Source organism: Geospiza fortis, unplaced genomic scaffold, assembly GCF_000277835.1.
Source record: "Geospiza fortis unplaced genomic scaffold, GeoFor_1.0 scaffold5, whole genome shotgun sequence".
Classification (NCBI taxonomy): Eukaryota; Metazoa; Chordata; class Aves; order Passeriformes; family Thraupidae; genus Geospiza; species Geospiza fortis.
In genome coordinates, this window is record NW_005054421.1 from 1924814 (window position 1) to 1927679 (window position 2866).

The 2866-nt window shown below is 41.1% G+C and overlaps 1 protein-coding gene across 1 annotated transcript in view; it reads left to right on the forward strand.

Annotated features, from left to right (window-relative positions):
• The first annotated feature begins 817 nt into the window (after positions 1-817).
• The window catches only part of KIFAP3 (kinesin associated protein 3), a 64456-nt gene continuing 62407 nt past the window's right edge, over positions 818-2866 (forward strand). Inside the window, 3 exon segments of the mRNA XM_031061675.1 lie at positions 818-822; positions 1383-1514; positions 2739-2866. The exon segment at positions 2739-2866 is cut by the window's right edge and continues 45 nt beyond it. Of these exon segments, the coding sequence (XP_030917535.1) occupies positions 818-822; positions 1383-1514; positions 2739-2866 (265 nt within the window).

A 2866-nucleotide genomic window follows, 5' to 3' on the forward strand; every position in this document is an offset into this window, starting at 1 on the left:
GGCCAGCTGTATCTCAAGATAAAGGTATTTTTTGCAGCTCTATCTGCAGAAGGAAGAGTGGACACCAGAGTAGCTGGGTAGATGGAGACACATTTCAAACATTTTCTGCTGAGAATGGTTTCAGCACAGGCTACATCTGGATTTGCTGACATTTCCAGCTTTATGAGGTTAAAGTCATTTTTCCTGATCTAATTGACCCAATGCCATGGCTACCTGCTATCTCAGAGATGCTGATATGACCACTGGTGAAGCCACCTGTAATTCTCTTTATGGACATGATCAGTCTAAAAACCTGAACATCCAACAAAAAACTCACTCCACATCCCAAAAGCCAAACCCATATTTTGGAGGTAGTTTTACTTTGCACTGTTTAGCAGCCTGGTTTATGGCATGACTGTGCATATTCAATTGGCACTACCAAGTGGAAAAGGGACAAGTGTCATCTTTACCAATGAATAAAAATGGGTCCCTGTATTCTCTGGATGTGGTTCTGTTTGAAAACAGAAATGAGATGTGTCTTCATCCATCTGAGCCTTTCCTCTCCCTGTATTCTCTGGATGTGGTTCTGGCACTGTTGAAAACAGAAATGAGGTGTGTCTTCATCCATCTGAGCCTTTCCTCAGGAGCCTTGGATCTGCATGGACACAGAATTGTTGGCACAAAGGAGGAGAGAGCAGGACAGGCCCCTTTGGCACTGGCATACCCCAGAATACTTCTCCCAAGGATCTGTAGCTGTAGAAAAACAGGTAGACATGATTTGTATCTTTTGATGGCAGCTGTTGGTTTTTGTAATTCCTCAAGCCTGGCAGCAGGCACAATGAGGTGAAGAACAGCAGCAAAGAGGTTTGTGTTTCAAGAGAGAGTAGTTATATTGAAATACAAATTATATGTATTTGTATTTCAATTTAACTACTCTCTCTTGAAATATATATCTATATCTCTCAGTCTTAGAGAATTGTAACTACTAGGAGTTAGCCAAGAGAATGACAAAAAAATTGCATTTGTAGAGGAGTGCACTAAGTGAAGGCCATTAGACAAAGATTTGTCAATACTGACAAGGTAATGGGGAACTAACTGGGAAATTCACCTGCTTGGTGAAATGCTTTTTTTTACTCATTATGGTGATGTGGAACAGGATTTCTTTGATTTCTTTCCTGATTTCTCTGAGTGAGGCTTGACCAGTGGTTTGGATATTTCTGTACTACAGCTAGTAGCCAAGAATATGCTACTAGCACCAGGCTTTGGTACAGCTGTGTGGGATGGAATATGGTGTGGAAGGAGAGCATTCCTTGGGTTTAGGGCCTGCATGGCAGGTACCTGATTTCTGCTCTGGTGTGTTTTCTGAGCTTCTCATTTAATCAGTCTTTTTCCTTTTATGACAGGAAGGTAAAAGGACGTAACATAGATGTGCATCCATCTGAGAAAGCCCTCATTGTCCATTATGAAGTGGAAGCAACGATTCTGGGAGAGCTGGGAGACCCCATGCTGGGGGAACGCAAGGAATGTCAGAAAATGTAAGGTCATAGCAAGCTTTGATATTTTATTTCAATTTTCATAGATTCAATAACTCAGAGTACCACCTACTCTGAGAAATTGTAGTTTATAATCTTTATGGAACTTAGTGCTGGACCAGCAGAGGGTTTCAAAGCCAGGAAATAACATGTGCCTGGGAAGGTTAACATCTGAAACACACGTTGTAAATTGCTTTTCAGCCGTGTCGTTTAAGGTGTTTTGTAAAGAAAAATGATGACTCCTGTTTTACATGATGGGTAGTTGAGGCAGAGAAAAGTGATTGTTTCCTGTGCAAATGGTAGTTCATGTTGAAGCAAGAAGTACCATTGAAGCTCCTGACAGCCTTGTGCTCCAGCTGTTGGCTCTCCTGTTGTTTTGATCTGCCCAACCAGTGAATTCACTGCTTTATCTGCAAATCACTTTTGCCTGGTTAATTTCTTTCAAGACCATTAAAATATTCCCCACTGGAAAAGCTAAGAGAACTATCATAACTTCATTTTTCAAGCTGCAAGGTTGGATCTATTCTAGGGGGTTTTATCTCTATACTGATTTCTTTTTGAAAATTTGAACTGAAGTGGCTGCCTGTGTGAGTGTGTGTTAGAAGAATAATTGGAGGAAAAAGAAAAGAGAGTCCTTAAATTGTCTCAAATTTTTGAAGATACCAGAAACATATTCTGTTATCAGATGAATCAACATAATTTGCATCTTCATGATGGTGGAATTCCTTTTTTTTTTCCACCCTGTTTTTAATTACCACAGAGATTTCTTCCTGCTCATTGCTCGTGGACCTGGCTGCAGGTCTGCCAGAGCTGTGGGAGACTTCTGGCGCTGCAAAAGAACCTTTCTGTGCAGACAAACACCCAGAACTGTCTCTCATTTGGGACTTTTTTTTGTCTGCAATACTCCTTTGTGGTCTTGCGCACTTTTTATGGGATATATCCAAATCAATTACTGTCTTTTGTGTCTAAGATGGCTGTAAGGGATCTGTTCATCCAGCTGCCTTTAATGTTGCTGCTTGTCAGCTCGTGAACAGTTACGCTCCACCAAATCTGTTTGACACTTGCTTGCCATTTGGAGTTCAGAGACACCCCTTTGACATGAAAGGCACAGGCACTGGGTGTATCAGGATCATTTCTGCTTTGAGAAATTCTTATCTGTATAAACATAATCAAAAGACTGAAGATAAAAAAATTTAAAAACTGAAAAGAGACTTGTCCGTGTTGCAGAATTCGGCTGAAGAGCCTTAATGCAAACACAGACATTGGTTCCCTGGCTCGAAAGGTAGTTGAAGAATGCAAGCTCATTCACCCTTCCAAGCTTGGAGAAGTGGAGCAGCTGCTGTACTACCTGCAGA